Source organism: Primulina huaijiensis, chromosome 1, assembly GCF_012295235.1.
Source record: "Primulina huaijiensis isolate GDHJ02 chromosome 1, ASM1229523v2, whole genome shotgun sequence".
NCBI lineage: Eukaryota > Viridiplantae > Streptophyta > Magnoliopsida > Lamiales > Gesneriaceae > Primulina > Primulina huaijiensis.
In genome coordinates, this window is record NC_133306.1 from 24,202,626 (window position 1) to 24,223,985 (window position 21,360).

At 35.7% G+C, this 21,360-nt stretch overlaps 2 protein-coding genes and 1 pseudogene across 3 annotated transcripts; 1 reads left to right on the forward strand and 2 right to left on the reverse strand.

The window, feature by feature from the left end:
• The first annotated feature begins 1,009 nt into the window (after positions 1–1,009).
• LOC140986937 (uncharacterized) lies at positions 1,010–2,056 on the forward strand. The gene has a single exon (XM_073455355.1). It carries the CDS (start codon positions 1,561–1,563, stop codon positions 1,897–1,899), a length of 339 nt encoding a protein of 112 aa, XP_073311456.1. The 5' UTR covers positions 1,010–1,560; the 3' UTR covers positions 1,900–2,056.
• Positions 2,057–2,638: 582 nt separating this feature from the next.
• Positions 2,639–9,453, reverse strand: LOC140986952 (protein DEFECTIVE IN EXINE FORMATION 1-like). 2 transcript variants are annotated; one of them, XM_073455376.1, is made up of 13 exons: positions 9,159–9,453; positions 8,802–8,912; positions 8,383–8,465; positions 8,091–8,208; positions 7,845–8,002; positions 6,357–6,934; positions 6,195–6,265; positions 5,015–5,271; positions 4,208–4,389; positions 3,839–4,122; positions 3,632–3,750; positions 3,367–3,548; positions 2,639–3,271 (listed from the first exon to the last, which is right to left on the reverse strand). In XM_073455376.1, the coding sequence occupies exons 1-13, from the start codon at positions 9,308–9,310 to the stop codon at positions 2,957–2,959; spliced, it is 2,610 nt and encodes an 869-aa protein (XP_073311477.1). In that variant the 5' UTR covers positions 9,311–9,453; the 3' UTR covers positions 2,639–2,956. The 2 variants fall into 2 exon arrangements, with proteins under 2 accessions (XP_073311477.1, XP_073311484.1); XM_073455383.1 differs by lacking the exons at positions 8,802–8,912; positions 9,159–9,453 and adding an exon at positions 8,635–8,747.
• A 1,916-nt stretch (positions 9,454–11,369) lies between these two features.
• LOC140986969 (uncharacterized) lies at positions 11,370–21,350 on the reverse strand (annotated as a pseudogene).
• Positions 21,351–21,360: the final 10 nt, after the last annotated feature.

Sequence of the window (21,360 nt, forward strand, 5' to 3'; positions counted from 1 at the left end):
ACGGTTTTTTTTTTTTTTTAGGAAATCAAAAGGGTTATTTGCATTGAATAAGTTTGTCAATCCATCAGTAACAAAGTTTATTTCTTTGAACAGGATATTGCACCACAGTATTCTGGATTTCTTCATGGTATAAAATAATCGAATCTCTCTTAGGCTCTTAGCTGATTATATGTTCTTGTTCCATGTTTTAGTTAAAATCCCTTGAACTTAATATGCCATTGACAAAATTTCCAAACAGGGATTTCGAATTCAGCTGGAACACTTGCAGCAATAATCAGCACAGTTGGAACAGGATTCTTTGTACAATGGCTAGGATCCTTTCAAGCATTCTTAACTCTCACTGCATGTCTCTATTTTATTACAGCTATCTTTTGGAACCTCTACTCTACCGGAGAACGAGTTTTTTAAACAGATGAGCATCATCTTGTACGAATTGAAGTTTAGAAAATAACATCACACATAGATACCTTCTTGCTATTATTTTTTATTTTTTCCCTTTTTATTGCAAACAGAATAATGGTTCTGGAACGAGGATTTTTGTAGGATAGAATATTGATACATTGTCATCAGAAGTAGATTCTTCTATATGTACTTTACCTAATATTTTCAGCTTTCATTATTGTAATTGTCACGACATGTTCCCCAAGTCCGAAATGAACTTGACAGCACAAAGCTTTGTGCTATTACACCATAATAACCGAAATTGAGACATCTGAAAAACAATCTTAGGAGACGGGTAAGCGAATAATATGATAATAGTTATTATTTTGTGTGTGTATCTGTATATACAATATCAACTAATATATTTATATTGTTTTAAAATTTTCATTTTTGTTCTTCTCATTCCCCTACTGAAATTTTCTTACTCCATCGCTTGTAAGAATCAAATATCTATAAAATAGCAGATTAAGAATGATAAGAAAATCATTTTTTTGGGGGAAAGAAAAGGAGTTCAGAAAATCGAGATTGCTGAATATAATCTATAATAAGACAACAGCAATAGGTTTAGCTGCTAATCGTTGACCATACAAGCCAATAAAATTGATAAATTTTGAACAGCGAAATAAGAAATGTACACAATAATACAGCAATCATTGATTTTCCTGTCAACACTAGACATCACAAACACCAAAAATATGCAAAAGAAAAGAAAAACTATTTGCACAGTTATCGGTTAAGGCTCTGGAAACAATTTTATTCCGTTCATCAACAGAGATCGAAGTTTTACCTATGGGTTTCCTTAATTGAAAGTTCCTCGATTCTCCTCTTACCTTAGACTTGATTTGGCAGAATTTTCAGCTTGGTGATTCGGGGTTGCCTCACAAGATTCAAGCTTTCGTTCAAACATAATTCTTGGTTCGGCTCGAAACACCCGGAAAGTCGGTAGCCATCTATTTGTTCCAGAAATTTGATAGAATCTCACTTTATAAGGTTTTTTAATATCAGACTTGGAAGGATTCAAAAATAAAGATTTTGTGGATTGGGTTTTTCTTTGAATCCTCATTTCCGAATCAAGATCCAATTTCCTATCAAAATTCTGATCTGGGATTTGTTAAAGAAATGAATTTCAGAAGCATGGAAGAGTTTTGGACGTTTTATATGAGCCAGCACTCAAAACCAGCGACCAGGCGTTGGCATTTTGCTGGTACACTTTGCAGTATTTTGTGCTTGGTATACTCAATGCTGTTCAATTGGTGGTTTTTAATATTGGTACCCGTGATTGGGTATGGATTGGCTTGGTATAGTCATTTCTTTGTTGAAGGAAATGTTCCTGCAACTTTTGGGCATCCATTTTGGTCTCTGCTTTGTGATTACAAGATGTTTGGATTGATGCTTACAGGTCAAATGGATAGAGAAATCAAGAGGCTGGGTAAGAGGCCTGTACTACAAGCTTACTGATCCTCGTGGATACAACGAAACGAACATATTCACAACATTATTTGATTTGCCATTACTTCTCTTTTTCGGGAAGACAGTTGTATAATATGTTCCATGTTAAATGTAGTTGGATCTTGAACCTTTACCTTTCAGTGAAATGTTTTGTTTTGTTAATTCGCATTCTGCTAGAATATTACACAAGGATTCGAATGTAGTAATGATTTCTTGTTAAATCATCTTTCTGTAGTACTTATATAAGCATACGTAGTCAAAAAGCTCAAACCCTTTTCCCCTGCCAGAGAATTCAAGCTGCACATAGAAGAAACATCAGTTCGCCGACGATTTTCACAATAACATATATTGACCTCCTTTTGTTTTGGTTGTGCTCGACTCTGTTGTTTCTTTTAACTCATTATACTTATCCAATCTCGCCAGATCAAACGACAATCAAATGATCGCATCACCCCTCAACCTACTGTTGATTGATTTTGTCACGCACTTGCAGTTTGTTCATGCTTCATCCCTTTCAGTTTTTTTAAATCCTTCTTGCTATCGGTTTCTCATGCTACACATTATCAATATGTAACACGAGAAACCGACGGAACCAAACAGCATGAGGCACAAATTTAAAATACAAGTGCTAGTTTCATGACTTCAGGCCGAAATACTGTTCTTAAATAAACAATGTATGTGTCTAGATGGGAGGTCACCTAAAGAAGAGGAAAAAATTTAAATGACCCCTCCCAAAAACTATATGACCTCAAAATTTAAACATACACGTCATGCTTGATACAGGATAAAAAAGTTGAATCACAGGAGATGGGCAAAAACAAGCAACACGGTAACCTCAAAGTTACAACATTGTCTTCTATATTGAAATATGATCCCAGTTGACAAAAGAAAATGGCTTTGCTACAAAAAAATGTAATAATTTAAGCTCTATCTTGAACAACATGAAAATTGACAAGTTTCTGAAGTGAATTCACCTGGATTGGTCTCTGCAAATCATAACTGGAGTTCGTCTTAAACCGTAGCCAAATTTATGTGTAGGATGTACAAGTCAACTCAACAACAAGCACTAGTCAGTGCTACGGGAAAATGATGGCAGTGGCATGCCTTCTTGGGGACGCAGGATGACAAGAATACCGAACATCCCCAGCATAGGAAGAACAAGAAGCCATTTCAAGAGTTTGAAATAATACATATGGAAGGTGAGGGAGAACTCATCTGAAAAGAAAATTCCATTTTTGTCGATCATCTCAACCAATACTGTCCCAGTAGTTCTTACACTTACAGTCGGAAGTTTAATCCGATGTTTTCCGGCCTGATCAAAGATTTGGCTTTGCTTAATTGTTCTTTCTCCTTGGTAATTACCAGGAACCAGTAAACTTACCTGTGGTTATAAAGAAAAGCTCAAGAAAGGGCAGCCAGCATGTGGCTATTATTAATTATATATGAAGAAATGAAAAACAAAAACAACTTCCATACCGTAACATTATAAGGTGCTTGACTGCCAGATGGGAACCTGTGTTTGTCTACAATCTCCACTTCAACCCAAAAGTTCTTTCCTTCTTCATCTCGGAAAGCTTGTGATGATGGAGTGACATGGATACCCTCACGGTTATAGCGGGATGCAGCATTATTTCTTCCTTGGTTAGGTGATCTCCAAGCCTGGTGATAGAAAAATTTGTAAGACAGAATAGCAATATCAACCAACAAGAACAAAAACGATATAGTTTTTAATTGTATCCTTCCTTGAGTGGATGATAAGGAGAAGGTGTTGAGAAGCAGAAGACGTTCCCATTCATGGTGGTTACAATCAGATCGAGATCATCCCCGCCATCAACATTGTCAGCCAAAACCATACTGTATCTGTAATTAAACAAGACATACCCATGGATGAAGTGGGGCAGCAACTCAAAGAATGACCAACTACTACAAGGAATACAAGTTATCTTACGATGTTTCTCCGATATCTACAACATCAGCGCATGACGTGGGACCATCAATGAGGTATAAATACCCATCAAAGGATGTGCTAACAATTGTGAGTCCCTTCTTCTTCTCCCCACGTTTGCTCAAGTCAACTAGAAGAACTTGATTCATTACCCTACCATGTGTTCGATAAGGATAGGGTCGTACAATTGATCCATCCTTGCCACTGAGAACGTATATGTTTCCAGATAATGTCGGAACAACGACATCTGTGTGACCATCCCCATCCACATCTCCAATGCTAGGACCCTGTGTAAAACAAGATATTGCTCAAGCAGTATAAACATGTAACTTGGCTTCAACCACATTTAGGAGTCAAGATATTGCGAGTTACCTGTGGAACGAGACTCTTCACATGTGTTTCCCAAATTACTTTTCCTTGTGCAGTCCAAGCTGCAACATTTCCATGGGAATCAGCGGTCACTAACTCAATCTTTCCATCATCATTGATGTCAGCTGCAACTACCGCTCCTTGAATTTCAGCCATTTCAAGAGGAAACTTCTCTCTGTGTTTGCCTACACGAGTGAACTAAAGCAATGAGTACAAATTCAATGAACATAAGAAGAAACCCCAGCAAGAATACAAGAAATAAAGATAGCTGGGCAACTTATAACAGCTGAACCTACAATTGCACAAGAACAATAAGTTTTGTTTGTGATATTATTTTAGTTCAACAAAAAGTTAGATCAGCATTTTCCAAGACTGGGGCCTCAAAGCATATTCGTGTGGTGGTTGGTTTATACACTTATCATTTAGTCATTTCAGCAAAACCCAGAAATGAGTCGTTCTGCGTTCTTCACATCACAAAATTTCTTGACTAATCCATAAGAAGCAAATGTCTCTACAGATAGCCAGTAAACTAACAAAATAAATTTATGTCATCTATCCCTCTATTCTCCCCAGAGATTTCCAAAAGATCAATCAAGCGCCAATACCAGCCCCATCCCATTGCATACTAACCAAAAATTCAGTCTGAAACTCGTAAATCGATGATGACAAAACCTGTTATTTAAATCAGGACTCTAAAAATAGAAAACAAAAGAACAAACTTTTGGAGTGTGATATATCAAAAAACACACAATAAATTAAATAAGCACTGCACGACAAACTTATATAGTGGAATAGAAGAAAATAACACACCCTTGTGGTCCAAGACATAAAACAAGCCAAAAGAAGTCCCAACCAGAATGTCCAAGTTCCCATCACCATCCAAATCAACAACTGTAGGAGAAGAATATATGTAGGCACGGAAATTTCCAGTATCCGTACTCAAATCAAGTTGAACACTCCACTTAACTTGCTTTGTGTCGAGATTGAAAACTACAATACCACCGGCGACATATTTCCCAATCTCAATACCACCAAGTTCCTTCAAATGGTCTGGATTATCATAATACCTACCAAATGACATATTAATTATCTGAAGAAGATTCAAATACTTTGCTGCCTGAATTTCACTAAAAAAACAAACACACTGCAAAAGCAGACAGAATGCTTTCTCATGAATTCTTCAATATCAGCATGAAGCCCTAGCATACTGCAATCTATTTCAGCAAAGATTCTAGTCACCACCTAATACATGGCAGGAGATTTCGAAATTAAATGCTCATGGAGCCAATTTCTCAGGAACACTAGATTATAGGCACCTGTAGAAATTGTTACCATGGAACTTATATCTTTCTATACAAATTGCATCTAATGATTTTAAGTCACATTGGTCCCATGAATTAATCTGGTAAATGTCAGCGGATGGAAACATACTATATGTAACCCAAATTTCAATTTTAATTCCAATCACAGGTAAGAGCAAGAAAATTCAAGCAGCATGCCCAAATATAGAACCTAAGTATCCGAGCATTAATGGTTACTTTAGGAGTAAAACATATAAAAGAGACGAGTTACACAAAATCAAAAAGATAAGCAGCCCAGAATGTAGTATAATGCAAGTTGCAAGTTGGTACTTTGTAAGAATTTTCAATCTATTTAGATTCTAGTGTACTCAGATAAAATGATTGGGATGGCGTCTCTGGAGGCATTTGATGTGGAAATGTTAAAATTGCAGGGTGGGACTAGAATGCAGTGGCTGTGGTACACAAGAAAGGTGGGAAAGGGAAAAACAGTGTTCTAAATGAAATTCGGGATCAAGCATCTAATAATGTAGCACATCACAAACAAAAGTTATATGTCTATACTCAGCTGAATCAAGCTAAAGTTGCCACAGTGAAGTCGATATTTCTGCAGATTAGAAAATTAATATAAGAATTGGCCACAAAAAGACCCAAGGTTCAATACATTCTAAGCAATGCAAGAAGAAATTTACTCGTGGTCAAAGAAGTATGAAACAGCAACAATCATCTCAGACACCCCATCATTATCAATGTCTGCTATGACCTAAAAAGAATGATAAGAACCATGTTAATGAGTAATACATGGTAAAATTATGTGAATATGAAAACTTTGTTTCGTACACCACTATACTTACCGGAGTACATAAGACATGTGCATCTATGTGAACATAATCTTCCAGTTTTTCATGCTGAGTTTCAGTCCATTCCTCATCTCCCCACATGGCCTCATCTACATAATCATCATAATCATAGTTATACTCATTAGCCAGCTCATCATTCTCCCTTAACAACTCAAATGATGCATCAGCTTCTTCTTCAAGGCCGCCATTATTCTCCACTGTTGCAGCATGAATGCCTTCATTGCCTTTTGAATCTTTCTCTTCAAGAAGCCTTCTTGCAGTGTTTTTTCCAATTTCTTCATCCTTGACTTTATCCGATCCAGAACTAGAAAGTGTACTATTTGGTTCTTGTGGCATCTTTATGTCTTCTTCAGGTTGACCATCTTTGCTCTTCACTAGATTCTCAACACGAGATGTATTCAGGTCATGGTGCTGAATATCTGTCGTAGAGACATTGCTCTGCAAGGTTTCGTGATCAGCTTCTTCTGGTACAGAATTTGAAGCCTTAGACGAGTCATGGTGACCTTCTTCAAAAGAATGGGAGACGTTATTCACAATTGTACTTCTTCTGTGAATGGTACTTCCATTGTGCCCTAAGAAATATTTCAAAGTTAAGAAACCTTTTAAGGACTAAAATATGGTCTAACCAAGTTAACAGTATTCACAAAATTAACCTAGCAGAATGAATGAAACAATTAAGCAGATGATAGCAAAGGAACAAGTGTACAACAGTCCAACCAATGTGAACCACAGGTACATGAGAATTTCAAGTCGACCATCTGACCATGACTTTGAGTTGAAGCTCACATAATTGGGCAAATGCTACAGGTCAGAAGATTTCATACAGTGATTTTAAGATCTACAGAAGAGCTTTTGCTATTATTAAGTTGACCACATCAAGCCTGAGCTTTCCCATATTTAAATACTATAATCCACCTAAGGCACTCAGTTGCAACATGAGGATTGATGCCAGCAAGGCCAATGTCCAGATAGCTGCAAATGTGTACTTAAACGTGGAATTTCTCGGGTATATCTCACAACAAGAAAGCCTGTGGCAGACTTCTAATAGGACGGGGGGAGAAAAAGAAAGAGGGAGACTGGTTACAGCAATTACATGGTAAAGACAAAAATATCTATTAGTGAAGAAGAAAGGTTTAACCTATGGCACATGAAAGCTGGTTCAAAAATATTAAGAGAAAGCAGATTAGGACAATCAGAGGCGATTGTAAACTGTTCACTTGGTTCACGTTAAATTTTAAACACATATATATATGGTCACATAACTAAATAAAAAAATCAGTATGCTCAGATATTTTGTGGCATGTCAATGTTCATAGCGTTGAAAGAAATTATTATTCAGCGGCGCTGATGAAATTATGAAAATTTCATGGAAATGCTACAAAGGCTCAGGAGAACATTAGGCAAACCGAGGTACAGAAGATAGATTTTAAGGCCACAATTTCAGAACCAATAATGCTCAACAGGTAAAATGAAAGCCATTACTAGTTATCGAATCCCTAAGAACATCCTCGACCAGTTGCTCATCATGAACATCTGGGTGAGACCGGTCAACTGGATCTGGATGCAAACCAACATACCAATCCTTTTTAATTTTCAACCTCGGAATCTCCAGTTTATCTGACATCATGTAGCCTGAAACTCTAATTTCAAGTAACAGAACGCAACAAGTCAGCGAACTATTATTCAACAGCTAAAGAAGGCATTTAGGAGGAACAACAAAATGTTTACCTGAAAAATAGCACTTCACCATTGTAAGTGGTTAAAACTACTTCTCGAACACCATCTTTGTCAATGTCATACAAAAGAGGACTAGAATGAACAGTTGACTGATGGAAAGCTGGCCAACCTGATGTATAAAATACAATCACACACAAAAATAGGTTCATTGTGTCTGGACGAATAACATAATTCATGAAGTTTAGCCCTTCTAGTTGCACATATGATCATTCTTTGACGTAAAATGGCGGCAGGCCCCTTGTCAATAAAACTAAAAGTATATATAGAAACCCTCTAGCAATACCTGGCAACTTATCTCCATCGGAACCTTCTAGGACTTCCAAGTAATGAACAAAGGAGGGAACTACTACTTCAAGCTTTCCATCACTGAGGATACAGGAATTATAATCAAGGTTCCATAATACATGACAGATCGAGAATAACAAGCAAATACTTTGAATTTGAATTTATGTCTTTTCAACATATTCTGGGCATAAATTAACTCGGGAAAGTAAATCTTACAGGAATTTGGCCACTTAAAATTAAACCAACCTACATAGTCTACTTTTAATCCATTCATCATCTCTGATACTTGAGTTTAGTCGTATTCTCAATAAACCCGCACAGCTCAGCAACGAAGAAGAGAACAGAGAAAAATCAAATGCAACAAATACGGCAATTCTCGATACAGTAAATCCAAATTAGAAAGTCGTGTCCAATCACCTGTTGATATCCGCAATTAAAGGCGAAGAATAAATGCTGGAACTAACTTCAGTCTGCCATCTCAGTTCCAAACCCTGAGGGCATTGTGTATTCAGCAGCTCATCCTCGTCACTATTCACGAAGAATGCCATGGAATTCATCATTAAACATTTGACAAGGCTCATTAAATAAAAATCAGAGTTCTTGCAAATACAATAGCCCTCATTCCGTAATTCCATTCACAAAACCTATGGAAACTGCTCTTCGTTAAATTCTGATATTAGCAATTAAACCAATTCAACAAAAACTCAAATTCATTTATGCAAGTAGCGTTATCACTCAAGATAATAATCCACAAGAATCCAGACAAACACGTACAAATTGGGGTAACCGAGGGCGTCATCAGTAGCCTCACGCTCTCGAAATCTATTCTTGTTCGCTTCCTCCGATTGCGCAACGGCATAATCGAAACTCAAACAAGATAACCCGAAAACAAGCAAACCCAGTAATAGAACACCCCGAGATTTCATGAATTTAGGTAATCGTTTCTTCACTCGTCCCAAGAACTCAAATACGACGAAAAGTTCGAAGGAATTTCACTTAGTCAAAGCCCAGTAAATGGGTTTTGGGATTTAAGCAAAAAAAAAAATCATTTTGCGGAAATGGAAGTTGCAGAGCAGAGGCCTGACATTTAATTATATTGTGGACAAAAATTTGTTTGAGATAGTATTTGTGAGACTGATCGTATTATTCATGAAAAAATATTACTTTTTATATTAAAGGACGTTTGGTTTGGGTGATTGGGGGTTTATGATTTTTAGACCCACTTAATCAAACGTTTGGTACGATTTTTATTTAACTAACTCAATCCTTCTTATAAATGATTAGGTTGTATTAGGTGGAATAGAATAATCACTCCTCACCATTCACTCATAGGATTATTTATCCAACTCTTAATTCATCCTATTTTTTCAATTTTACCCTTCTCTTATATCCAAATTCACCACCACTTCCCTCCACGACCGGCCACCGCCGCTGGCCGACCTCAGCCGGCTCCGGCCGGCCGTCGCCGCCGCTTCCGTCGGCCGACCACTTCCAGTCAACTTTCGCCGGCCGGTCGTTGCCGCCGACCGACGGTCACCTCCGCCGTCGCCGCCGTCGAAGGGGAAGGACAATTTTGTCATTTCATCAAAAAATTCAAAATTATCACATACTTAAAAATCATACCAAACATAATACTATTTTACATCATATATTAAATTTCTATCACAATCATTTTTTTTATCATTTACATACTAATCATTAGTTTATTTTATCCAACCTACCAAACGCAGCCTAAGAGTATTATTTTTTATTGTGAATATAGGTAGGGTTGACCCGTCTCACATATTAAGATCCGTGAGATTGTCTCATATGAGATCCACTCTATTTTGTTTTTTCTTTCTTTCCTCTTTTTCTATTTTTCTTTCTTTTAATAAAATTGTCATATAACCAAAGGACATGTTTGGTAATATCGACTTGACCTAAAAAAATTTGTATTGCATGAATATTTAAATTTGGACCTTAACGAACTATCAAACGTGTCCACTTATTAAGGTATCTCCAACCCAAAAATCTATTTTGGATTAAATTCTGCACTAAAATAGTGCGATTTCTACACCAAATACAACGTCCATTTCCAACCCATTTACTTCAAATCTTACACTAAAAAGTATATTCTTAGAATATTTTTTTTAATTGATTTATTTAATTATTTTAAATATATTATTAATATATTATTATTTAAAAATATCTAATTATTAAAATAATATATTATTATTATATAAATAATATTTACAATTTTTAATATTAATGTTTATAATTAAAAAAAAAAAATTTAAAAAAATAGAGAGCTCTGCGCCAAATTTGGCGCAGAGGGGAAATGGAGGACAACCCTTGCACCAAAATGACGTTTCACGCCATTTTGGTGCAAGAGTTGGAGATGTCCTAAATTTCACGCCATTTTGGTGCAAAGATTGGAGATGTCCTAAATGTACATGCCCCTCTATATTTTATAAGTTACAATGTTTGGCTCAATTGTCAGAAGTTTTAAAAATAAAAATGTATATTTTACCAACAAGCTATTAATAAGATGAGATCTTGCTTCTCCTCTCTCTCCATTCTCTTCAAGCCTATAATTTATTTTATTCAAACGAATTAAACCCTTTATTTTTTTCAAAAATCTAAAAATTTGTAAATTAATAAGCCCAAAAAAAAAGTCCAATAAAGTCTGAAAAATAGTAGAGATATACAAGACAATTGTAGCCTATAAGGCCCTTAACCAAAGTAGACTAGTGATTGAATTATTCTACAAGCACCCAACATGACCCTTACAGGTTTTCGGATTATTGAAAGATTCAAAAAAAAGGAAAACACTTGCTACTAGATCATTATTTTAAATTTTAAATAAGTTTCCGACTTAATTTTTTATGTGAGACGTATACTCTAAAAATGTGTACGTTTAACAATGCTAACAAATGAAAGGGATTCTGTGACATATTATCCTGCCAAACTAATTCTTAACAGTGATGCAGCAAACAAGAACACAACAGAAAGCTAACCCGCTTAACTTTCAACTATATTCACAACAAAATGTCTCTAAATCTCAAATTACTAATTCTAAAAGCTGCATTATTTTCACAAGTTTACATCTAGTAAAAAGAGAAATAACAACCGAAAGTAAAATTGACAAGGTGATCCTAAAGTTATTCCTACAATCTTGAATACTATGAGAGAACGGAAGGCAAGGATCACTCGTATCTATAACGAGTTTACACGAGTCGCTTCTTTTGAAGGAATTTGTTTTACTTTAGACGACGCTGGGCTTTGCTTTCAATCATTATTCTATCTGCATACATAGGCAGGCAGATAATCTCATTGATCTCGTTTAACAAGTCGTCTTCTGTGATATTGTCTTTTATACTTCTCATGACCTGTTTTTGGGTTTGGGAAAAAATTAAGTACTTAGTACATTAAATTTAATAGGTTTGAAAAGAAACGTGACATGTACCTTCTTGCAAGTGTTGAATTCATTAGGAGTCCCTTTATCAGTCCTGACCCGCATACACACCCATACTTCTTCCTCTGAATTCCATGAACACTCTATGATCTTACCCGAATACGTAGAGGGATCAGACCCATCTGCATGGCCATTTACAATCAAGTTATAACATGCATGATACGGAATTTGTAAAATGGCACGGATTAGAAAGGGATTGATATGTCAATCTTAGGTGAAATGAGAAAGGTCAAAAAAAGATCAACGATAACAGGCTGAGAAAATAAACCTGTTACCACATAAATTGCTAGGTAATATAATATACCTGGTCATAAATCTCCAATAAGATTTTACATACGTAACATCAACAAAAGAAGATTGAAATCATGCAATTAATCCAGCAAGGTCCCATAAACACATTCAAGATCAGGTACAATATGCATTTAACTAAATATCTATGTATCGAAAGTACAGTGGCACAGAACTTTCACAATGAAAGAGAAAATTGTTTTATCTAGTTAAGGGATGGTTAGTAAAGGTAGATGAAAAGGTAATTTGCCAGATCACCTTACATGAATCAAATATTATAGATAATAGATCGTACAAATTTAAAATATCATTGTGCAAACTATTGCCAATGATAAAAGCATTTTCAATAAGAATTTATTAATTTCGCCTTGCTCTATGAATATATTATACAAGTGACAAATTATATTCAGGATCGAAGAATGTTGCATAACTTATTTCTTATTTCAAAATCTTACTTTTGAAACAAAAATTGAATCTGAACCGTGAATTCAGCACATCTTTCAAGAGAGAAAACTAGGAATAATAATGGACCACATTTTCAAATCTCACATGTCACAGTGCAGATTCAAGATTTTTACACACCGTGAAGTGCACAGGCTAATCAATTGAAAGAATAAAGGTTTTCCAACCTTAGCACAACAGATGCAACTATAATGGCATTGCAAAACAATCAATGAACTACTAACCAGGGAAAACAACCCTGTACCCTTCCATTAATTTATTCTTTCCTCGCTCATTTAGAATAAGTGACCGGTGATTCTCAGCCACCTGTTGCAATGTAGCAAACCAAAAGAACATCACACGTATCAACAGTGAGTAAAGCAACAACACAAACGGTTGACAATATATTCATGTGCATTTTTAACATTTTTCAAAGCAATGGAGAAACAGGGGTGCAATTCTTAAAGGAAAACAAACCTCAAATAGAAAATCCACAGAATTCATTTCTGGGTATTTCCACTTTAAAAGACCTTCATGTGTTCGAGTAACATAAGGATCGTCCCAACCCTGGCATAAGAAACCATATGTAACAATTTTTGTAGAGAATACAAAAAGCACTGAACAACTATATAATTAGATATTGTGTCCCATTCCCATGTATAATGATAGTGGAAAAGTATAATTCAAAGCGCAAACTTCATCTGCTCACCACTCACACTAAATATCTTTTGCCTTCAATTTAATAATTCCTAGGCAAGAAAACTATATTGTAACACAAATTTCAATCAGGCTGAATCGAGTTTCTACAACTTTAAGTCATCTGATACAGAAAAAGAACCCAGTTTAGACAAACTACAAGCAAGCATATATAAAAGTTGAAAATGAGTATTAATCCAGTATTCACACCTGAAAAATTAGACCGTCTGCTGCATGTGAAAGCTTTGGAATAAATCCCTTCAAAAGTTTTGTTACAGTAGACAGCAACCAAAAATCTTTTCTCCTTACCTATCAAGTTTTATGCAGCAGAATCAACAAGAAGTCCAGCATTGGTGACAGGTAATGTGATAGGGGGTGGGGAGGGAGGGAAAAACCAATCAGGTGTGATGATGCAAACCCTGAAATGTTCCAGGTCATATCTGTAGTAAGGATTTGTGCTCTGATATATATGTTGTCTTTCAATATTCCGAGGTTCAATTACTTCCTTTTCAAGCATTTTCCAACGTTCATAAAAGGGTCACTGCATGAAAATAGATTAGGTTTGAAAATAGCACTCCTTCCAAGAATCATAGCCAAAACAAAAGAAGAGCTAATAATTGTGACATCACCGCTCAACTCGGACCGGAAGAATTTCTAACAAATCATTCAGTTTTTCAGTGTCCAAGATTGATTAGCCCTGATTAAAAGTAAAAACTACTGTATGCACAATTACGACTTCAATAAATGTAAATTACCACGATAAAATCTTTGGTGCTTTACAAACTAAAAAAATAGAGCTTATCTCCCAATATGTATGCCTCTTTCTTTTTTTTTGGAAGAAATATGTAACCTCTTCGGTGAACAGATAAAATAATCTTTTCTCCTTGGGGTTAAAGGGGGAAAAAGTAAGAAAACAAGCCTTCGTCGGTGAAGACTATGTAGGATGACGGAGCCTCATAATTTCGGGTTTGTGATTGTCGGTGGGCACCAGTGTATGAAACAGTCACACACATCTAAGCTTCCATTAACGGTTTATAAGAAACACCTCAGGTTACAACAATCATGGACCAAGAAAATGATTTTAACAAAAGAATACAAAACAATAAGGAATAGAAATAAAGAACGGTTCATCGTTCAGGCTTTATATTTTCATTCTTTAGAAGGCTAGGTAAAATATTCAGGATGTTTTGACATGGATGATGATTTCTGTAAGTGCCTTCAGAAAGAAGATAAGATTGTTTACATTGCATTGCAATCAACCAGCCATATTCCAAACACCTACAATCACAACATAGAGCAAGAAACAGAAACTGAATTCGATGAAAGGGAAGAAAATTGCCCGAACCTTTGCTTCATTTGAATTTTCAAATGAATTTGAATAAGTAACAAAAATTTGGAGTAACAAGCCATAAAATTGCTATTTTTGGTCACTGAACTCTGAAGCCCATAAAATCATGTTTTACAGGAATTCTCTGTATCATACCTCTACAAGAGACACCTGGTTAATCGCCATCATGTCATAGATGAGGTATCTTCTTTCTCGCCGCTGTGAATCAGGCATGGTATCAATTACCATCTCTCCATCAAGTAATGTCAAATGATGATAGAATCTCTCCGTCATCTTCTTCTTGAGAAAAATAAAACCATGAAATAAAAATCATCGGCTGGAAGATTATAACCGCAGAGCTAGTAAAAGCTAAAGCTAATCCCCTTTCCCCACAAGATACTTACTTCATTAGCGTGTTTGCAGGGAAATCACATCTGGAGCCTCCGAAAATTAAAATTTCTATCAATCAAGTAACAACCATCCATAGTGATTAACATCATATATCGTGTTCCGTCAGCTTTCCAAGTTGCATAATAGTAGCGTTGCCTTAGCAATTGCAAATTGTCCCTGGTTGTAACCAAAATGTATCACCACGACATTGACATAACTTCTACATAAACTAATAAAAAGTTGATTTATTTCCTCTTCAGCGACAGGGGGAGTGTCGCATGACCAGAAAAAACAATGGTAACTTTTTTACCAAAGCCTTGCAAATACCCACAGATCCATGTCTTAAAGTACAAAGCAACATAAAAAGTTCCATGTTCAAAAGCCTATGCACTGGTAGAAAATTTATATTAACATGTCGCAGTTGTAGCGATTACACAGCGGCTTCAAAAAATTTACACAGCTAGACTAGTGCAAGACGGAATGAACTGAAAATGAGAAATGGCAAGTTAATCCAGGTTATTTATATTTTTTCCTGCAAAAAATAAATGTGATAAAACCTGAGACCTGCTAAGAGAAACTGGATGTGATCCAGGAAAATGCTGAGGTCCTCTAACCTGTAGAATAGGAAAATAAATATGACAATCGACCCAGAAGGAAAGGATACAGCATCCCCACACATCGCACAGGTTACAATAAAAAACATTGAAAGATCAAGCACTACCACAAAATACTTCAGAAAATGTTAGGCAATGTAATAAATTGATAATGAGATAATGCCAAAAAACCTACCCCTCCAGACAACTTTAAAGACTGATAGCAGAATTGCCTCAGCATTGTTTCTTGGTCACCAGGAATTTTATCTCCCAAAATATCATCATTCGTCAGAATTAACCGAATCTCCTGATTCTCCTAAAATAGTAACATGTTTTTAAAGGTTAAAGGGGACTGGATTTATCCATTCACCATATGGTTTCACTTTCAATATATCTATGTATAAAAATGCACCACAGACGATTCTAAACATATAGTTTTTTATTTCTTAAAAAAAATACAAACATCTTGAGGAGCTGCAGAATCTCCTCCATCATCGTCATCATCTGGAATTGCATCACCATTTAGATCAAAATCAGAAAATCTTTTCCACTCTGGAGTTAGGGGGCAAACAAACCCATCTGGCTTCCTCTCATGATAAAAATTGTACAATTCGTCGATATAATCTTTTTTGTATACACCCGGTGGGCGTGCATCAGAAAATATTCTGATTGCCTGCAACGATAAAAACAAACTTCAAACAGCATTATTTCAATTCTACGAAACAAAGATGAGATGACAGTCAGCTTACCTGAGTGACGGATATAGGCCGTGACCGCATAAGATAGTGGACAATCATAAATCCAGTGCGATTATGCCCATGTGTGCAATGAACGAGAATATGCTTTTTTGGCTGCTTTTGCCTCGCAATAAATTGTGAAACCTGATAAATCACAAAATAAAACTATGAATTTCCAAGGATAAAAAGAAGCACTGGTATACCCATGAATCAAGTCCCTTGCTCAATAATCATACAGAATTAACAATATCTAAAACTTAACACGCTGCTATTATTACAAAAAAATGCTAAAAACAAATACATGTTAGACAGAGACAACATTTTGGCCTAGACGTTGAAAACAAAAGCTTTGAAGGTGAAACTTCTTTAGAATCTCCAACCACATTTTCAGCTCTTATTACCTTTATCGGTTCTGAATATAACTAAAAAAATTGACCCCATTACAAGTTGACTAGATAAAGTGATTTGTCAGAGGCAAGGAATGTCAATTGTGTGTAACTACAGCTGTATTTAAGAGACAACACCACCCTGCAATAATGAAAGCATGATTGTGATACTGATCTAAGATATTTTGACTCGCTGAACTTTCTTTGAATTACTCTAAGGAAATCGGCCTTACTTTTACGTTTCACCAACTCAAATCAGTATTACAAAGGTGAATTTTTATGCAAAAAAAAAAAAGTACAGCCAGGAACAAAAAATTAAAAGGCAGACAACAGTCTACAATCTGAAGCGTGTGAACATGTGCTTGCATGCAAATGAATGACCTATCAGACTGTCTGCCGTTAGCATAGAGATTTTATGCATGCTTTATTCTGGCTTCATAAAGCCATATTTTTCACGCCGAAAAGTTTTTTGACAAAGGCTTTCGTAGTAAGGAAGCACAGGAACAGCACGTTACTTTATTTTGGCTTCATAAAGCCACAGGCCAACCCAAAAGTTGTCTCACAATGGCTTTTCAGTGCAAGGAAGAACGGGGAAGAACATATTTGGAGACCACAGAATATAGTAGAGTATATGCAGCATTTGGGAAGGAAGAATCATTCCTAAAAGAGTGCAACGAATAGCTTATAACTAAGTAGAACACTGTTGCAATGACTTGGTGGAGAATTAACATTTGAGGCTGAAAAGTCCTAGAACTTCATGAGCAGAATATTTATGAAGATCACAAGACGTCACTCGATCAAAGCCCTGAAGCAAAGCCTTTTACTTTAAAATTCACTCTGAATGTACAACATATTTCCTGTAAAAGAAACAGATATTTATCAAGCCACACATTTAAAAAAATTTCATTCTATAATCCCAAACTATAGACATACACCCAATATCCGGCGCGAAAGTCAGCTGACCACCTATCATCCAGAAAGGAGAAAAAACCAAATTCTTTCTGTACATAAATGGAAACTAATTTTAACAATAATATTCTGTAGATTTTGTAGAAAAATGCATCCATATCCATATTACCTCATGAAAAAACTTATTTACAGCCTCATTCTCTGGCACAGAATCACGCCCCTTGCAAGCAATCTAAATATTAAAAAAAAAGTCAATAATTCAGGCAGTGATTAAAACTCCAATCCATCGTTCACATAAGAGGAGAGGACCGTTACCCACCTTGACATGCTTAATACCTTCTTTCTTCCAATCATTCAAATTATAATACCTACTTGAATTTGTAAGATCAATTACCAAGCCAAGCTGAAAAAAAATCAGTAAAAATTTCAAATCATGATTAGGCACTGGCAAAGTTTTAAATACGTCATTATTTTTAAAAGACCAGATGTTACAAGTTACTTTCCATGAGTACACAAATGATAACACAGTTTTACATGATGGGGGCATTTTATTGATAAGAAGTAACCTGCAGATTGTTTAAGAAATAAAATACAAGCAGCAAGGACAATCAATGTCGCATCGTTGACCAATTAATTGTCAAAGAAACACAATGTCAATGAACTATTTCATATTTCTTCTAAACTCAAATCCATTTGCAGATCGGATGGAACCAGGAATCCTATGAAGTGTTTCAGCATGTTGCCAAAACAATGAAAAAGCGATGTTATGAATACCGTGTGTGATAATTCCCAAGGTTGCACTTGGATGGAAGGATTTGATTTGGGCTAGGATTTGAAATACATCCATCAAATCCATCACAATTATCATTCCAGCAGCAATCAAATAGATTTGAAATTCAAATTCACAACTTCAAATACCCCAATCCAAGCACAAAAAAATGCCTAAGATAATATGAAGGCAGGATACAACAAACAACATATATGCATGTGTAGTGCATATATGTCAAGAATGGAAAATATTAAGCACGTCAATCACTAGTATCGGGCAAGCATGCATCATAACACCATCATTTGAGTATACAATAAAATCAACAATAACTTATTAATTGAAAAATTCAGTAAAATTCAAGCATCTTTCTATGGGTTGCCTATCACAATCCGGAAGTATAACATTTTCAACAGCTTAACAAAACACCAGTGACCATTCAACAGACAATTCAAATATTCACATGTGCACCCAAAATTGCATAAGCTCTAGTCAGTGAATCTATTTTAATGAAAAATGATATTAAGTATCATATCCTTACTAACCTTTCTCCCTAAAACTCTCTGTTGATGAATAACTTGCCTGTAGGAGTATCTTTTACCAGGATAAATATAGTCATTAAATGATTCACCTAACGGAACTTTTGAAGGGATCAAACCACATATTTCTTGTCCAACCGCAGGGCAGTCCAACCAACCTTCCATGTGACGGATTAAAAATTACAGAAAATAATAGCATTAATATGATTAAACATGATAGTAACACCAAAGGACTGAGAACAGAAACACCAGTTACAGTGCACAGCAAACCTAACATAAAAGGTCCATAGAAAATTTTTTAAAATGTCAAACCTCACAAATACAGTCCCTACCCCCAAATCCCAATATCTCATCCGACATTGAGGACATACACCAACGTTCATAGAAAAATAGCCAGAAAGATCCAATCTACGTACAATAATACCCCAGAAAGTTTCCTTCCTCAGCCCCCATTAGATAAGTGAAGAAAAGCAAAGGAAAGAAAAATGGCCGACCAGCCATTAACAAAGACATTGCTCTCAGAATCAACTATATGCATTAAACCCATCCAAACAAACCATACTTTGGTCTTTGGATCTGCCAAGATCAAACAATTAAGTATTTAAATAAGAAACTTACGTCCGTCGAACAATTTCAACAAACTTTTTGGTCGACAGCCAAATGGAAAAAGATTTATCAAAAGCCTCTTACGGCCACTCGGTACCCACTGCACTGACTGCAGCATGGTGTCATGTCACCGAAGAGAAGAGAAAATTATCCTTGAAACATAACTAACTAAAATTGTACCTGGAGGGAGTTTATCGTTAAGTCTCTGCTTCTTCACTTGATACCCATCATCTCTCTGATATGGCTTAGATCCATAGGAAGGTCTGTCATCAGGGTGTTGCCTTCGAAGACATTGAATCCTTTCCTCACGTTCCTGATGCCCAAAGAAAAACAAAACATTGTGGAATGTCAGCAGCGATGATTCAGATTTTAACGTAAGAAAAAAGAAAACTGTATCTCTATGAAATCATATGCCAAACTCCTGATTATTTTTGTTACCTCTTACCATAGTTGTCAAAGGCGAGCGCCTCTCGCCACCCTGCGCCTAGGGTCATCCCAGGCATAGCGATTCACTAAGGTGAGCCCAAGTGCTCAACTGAACTAGCATTGGAAGTAAAGCGCGCCTTAGTGAATTTTTTTAATCTCGTCTGAACTAGCCTTGAAAGTTCACTTAGGCGCTTGATTTTTTTTTAATTACTTATTTAAAACTAAAAACTCGAACCCAAACCCTAGCAACCCAGCGTTCCAATGCTGGAATCAGAAGAAAAGAGCGTTGAACAGAAGAACGAGGTGAGGACATCTACGTCTAAAACAACCAGAAAAATACCAATTTCATATCTTTTGGATGAAGAGGAAGAAGAAATCGATGTTAATAAAGAAAATTATGAAGACCAAGAATAATACAAGTCCGAAAGTTCTGGGGATTCTGATGATTCGATGAAAAAAGATGAACTTGATTTGGATAATTAAATATTTTTCATAATGTTACTAATTACTATGAAATTATTAACTATTTTTTGTTTTGAGTGACATTGTGATTTAATTATTTCATATTTTAATAAATTTATTCTAACATAAATAAATTTTTAAAAAAATTAAAAATGTGCGTCTTGCTTTGATAAAGGGCATGCCTCGCCTTGCGCCTCAGGCTCCATGGTGCTTGTGCGCCTGGGTGCGCCTTTGACAACTATGCCTCTTACTTGAAATCAAAAACATTTTACCAAAAAAAAAAATTGAAAAAATACTCAGAAACTATACACAAATAAACGTACCAATAATAGTGCCAGCACTGAGGTTTTCAAAATTTGCAAGTTGAGAGAAAAGAAAGTTGACATGAAGATAGGCATAGAAGCTAAAGTGCAATTCACCAAGCCAAGTGCTAACCAAAGTAAGGATAACATTTGCCTTCTTCTTAGCCTACCTGTCAACTAGTCATTGGTCTTAAAAAGAAATAAAATACAATTATTTTTAAGTAGAGTACCATTGTGATGAAGTTTCCAAACACCATATACAATCAAAAAGCAGTAATACTCATTCATAAGTCTACTTTTCCTCAGTAATAATTTGTTCAATTCAAAAAGTATCAACAAGTACAATCTTAATACTGGCACGATACTTAATCAGCTTTAACAAGATTGTGCTTCTGGAGAGAAGATCATCAAATTTTTAAGCGAATAAAAAATTAAGCACACTATCGATACGTCATATATCGAAGGAGTAATGTATAAGGCAGAGATACCCGACGTAAAAGCTGAACAGCAGTCTCCCCATGTTCCACTTGTTCATTGTATCTCACATGTTCTTCTAGCGCATAATCTTCTTTCAACTGCGGTTCAGAAAACACTTTCTCATCTTCAGGTTCAGGGGATGCATTCAAGTCCATGCTGGAAATCATTTAAATTCAA

Excerpts from the sequence above, each read along its gene's own strand:
- LOC140986937 (XM_073455355.1), top strand. The coding sequence starts at position 1,561 with ATGAATTTCAGAAGCATGGAAGAGTTTTGGACGTTTTATATGAGCCAG.
- LOC140986952 (XM_073455376.1), bottom strand. The coding sequence starts at position 9,310 with ATGAAATCTCGGGGTGTTCTATTACTGGGTTTGCTTGTTTTCGGGTTA. Across the intron at positions 8,913-9,158 it reads GCCCTCGGTTACCCCAATTT|TGACGAGGATGAGCTGCTGA; the intron begins GTACGTGTTTGT and ends CTTCGTGAATAG. Across the intron at positions 8,003-8,090 it reads GGTGAAGTGCTATTTTTCAG|AGTTTCAGGCTACATGATGT; the intron begins GTAAACATTTTG and ends ACTTGAAATTAG.